The sequence below is a fragment of the Triticum aestivum genome, chromosome 4A, assembly GCF_018294505.1.
Source record: "Triticum aestivum cultivar Chinese Spring chromosome 4A, IWGSC CS RefSeq v2.1, whole genome shotgun sequence".
Classification (NCBI taxonomy): Eukaryota; Viridiplantae; Streptophyta; class Magnoliopsida; order Poales; family Poaceae; genus Triticum; species Triticum aestivum.
The window spans coordinates 520,060,524-520,063,022 of record NC_057803.1 but is presented as its reverse complement, the minus strand read 5'-3'; the positions used below and the strand labels follow the sequence as shown (position 1 = coordinate 520,063,022).

Genomic DNA, 2,499 nt, shown 5'->3' with positions numbered 1-2,499 from the left:
ATCTCAAAAATGCCATCACCTCGTTAGATGTTTGCTCAAAAATGCCATTAGACATTGTTATTTTCACGTCAAACCAGTTGACCATGTTATATGACAAAAATAAGCCTAGACCCACATGTCAGGTCTATCTATCTCACAATGATAAGTGTGACCCCATTTGTCAGGAGTAACCAAGCGAATAATCGTACAGAAAAATAAGAACGCTGTTGGGAACAAGTGGGCCTCATACTTTATTGTAGTAAGATAAAGGGAAAGCTGGCATGGACGCGGAGTATATGGTCGCGAGCACATATACGCTCGATATCTTGTGCCTTCGCTAGCGCATGGGGATCTGGGCCAATTCCTAATACGTTGGTTTTGAAGCGCTGGTAATTGCGCACTGTGCCAAAATACGTATGTGCTAAGAGTGGGCCAGCTGCTTGGCCCAGGTTCGTTGTTGTACGTCTGTTCCATGGCTCGGATAAGATGGTTTCCGTCAAGAGCGACAGCCATCCTAAAAAAATAAAGAGCGACAGCCTCGAAACGACTGCAGATCCAGACTCTTCTTCCCCAACGCGGCATTCATTTTAGGTGACGAGGTAGAGAGGGAGGAAGTGGGAGAACGGGCGACCGACGCTTAATGGAGTTTCTCATGCATCCAATCCGTAGGTATGAGAGCGATTTCCCCCCAATTTTGCGTGTGATTTGTAGAGTGGAGCACAGGGGATTGAGGTTTATTTGCTTTCTCTGCCATAGATCCACGCTGAGTGAGGAGGTAGGAGAGAGTCTGCTGCCGGAAGGTTTGCCGGCGGACGGTAACAGGCGAACGGTGGTGGTGCCGTTGCTGGAGGGTGTGAGCGGCATGTGCGGATCTGCGTGGCGTCTGCACCGGCGGCGACGAGCGGAGATGGGCGAATCTGCAACGTGGCTCAAGCGGCAACAGTGAGAAGGACAACTCGCCTCCGACTTCTGAGCTCTCCATAGGAAAGATAAATCCCCAGGCTCCTGGTTGGAATAAAAAGGTGAGGGGAGCTGAATTTAAATTTGATCTGTGCTATGAAGAATTTCACTAAACGTATTTCCACGCTGTTTGTGGCCGTGCATTGTTGGTTGAATTCTTGGTGTGGCAGTAATCCATGGTCTGATATGAATTAGTGTGAGGACTTGATGTTTTAATCTAATTAGGCTTCATGTGAGCTAGTAGTTTGAACTGCAATTAGATGAGCAGAGAATCAGTTTGGTTGACACAAATCATTTGTAATCCCTCTCAGGTTGAGAATTTTTTATGAGCTTACCGATGACAAATGTTGATGCCTTGCTAAGAATAATCTCTTTCAAACTTGAAGGGGGCGAGCGGTACAAACACCAGCCTCTAGCACTGACAGTGTGGTCAAGGAAGATGCGGACGTGAACAAGGTTGTACCACTTGTGCAAGACGAAGATAACAATTGCCCAGGTAAGATAGTAGGTCCATCTTCAGAAGAATGGTTTGCAATTAGACTATTTTGTTTTTGCAAAATGTGAATGGATGATCATATATGGTAACACATCTTGGGGCTTGTTTCTGGTAGCTGATGCTGGTTTAATGGATGTTGTTCTGGAGGAGATCAATGCGATGCATGTACATGCCTCTCAGGCGGCATCATACGATGTTAGGGCACGCACAAGCATCCCATTGGTAAAACAAGAAGGTGTTGGAGATGGTGATGTGCAGGGGCCTGGTGATGTGGTTGTGTGCAGGGTGGAGCGGATAGATGACGTGCATCTAGATGATCAACTTGCTCGGCAACTTGAAGCAGAGCTGGATGCGGAATGTGAGTACAGGAAAAAACTTTGATCTAAAAATGCTTACTGATTCCTGGATGCAGAAGCAACTTATAATTGTGTGCTTACTTTTGTGTGTATGCTTTTGCAGATGAGATGGAGATAGCATCCCGTGCACCGGCTGCGAGTGCGACGACAGGTTTGGTTCACGGGGTTATTGACATCTCTGACAATGAAAGCAATGATGAAGTTGATATGAAAGAATGGTCTGATGATCCTGAGCACGCTAAGTTGTCTGAGACAGACAGAAAGTTGAGGGAGCAAGAGCTGCAAGATCCAGATGTCATGAAAATGTATCAAGAAATGTATGATAAAAATGATGGTCCGCGGGAAGAAAACTGAGATCGCCAATGCGACAGCAAACCAAAACCTTGCTCAGGAGGTCGAACCGGCAGGTCGAGAAACAAGCCCCGTGGAGGGTGGCCATAGAGGTATGATAGTAAACAAAGTATACTACCACAAATGTGAAATATGTTGTCACTGATTTACTTGATCTGTCAATTGTACATGCAGATGTTCAGGTTGATAAAAGTGCGAATGAGAATTGCCGTCGCTGGCAGGCAAACATCGAAGGTTAGACGCACTGAAAAAAGTTCATACATTTAAACACAACTTCTAAAATGTCTTTTTTGGAATGCAGTTTGAATATTTACTAAGAAACAACTTTGCTTTGCAGGACGGGCATACATTGGTGGT

General features: G+C 45.6%; 1 protein-coding gene across 1 annotated transcript; it reads left to right on the top strand.

The window, feature by feature from the left end:
* Positions 1-423: 423 nt before the first annotated feature.
* LOC123082196 (uncharacterized) lies at positions 424-2,217 on the top strand. The gene is made up of 4 exons (XM_044504578.1): positions 424-648; positions 736-1,001; positions 1,326-1,793; positions 1,895-2,217. The coding sequence occupies exons 3-4, from the start codon at positions 1,508-1,510 to the stop codon at positions 2,143-2,145; spliced, it is 537 nt and encodes a 178-aa protein (XP_044360513.1). The 5' UTR covers positions 424-648; positions 736-1,001; positions 1,326-1,507; the 3' UTR covers positions 2,146-2,217.
* The last annotated feature ends 282 nt before the right edge of the window (positions 2,218-2,499 follow it).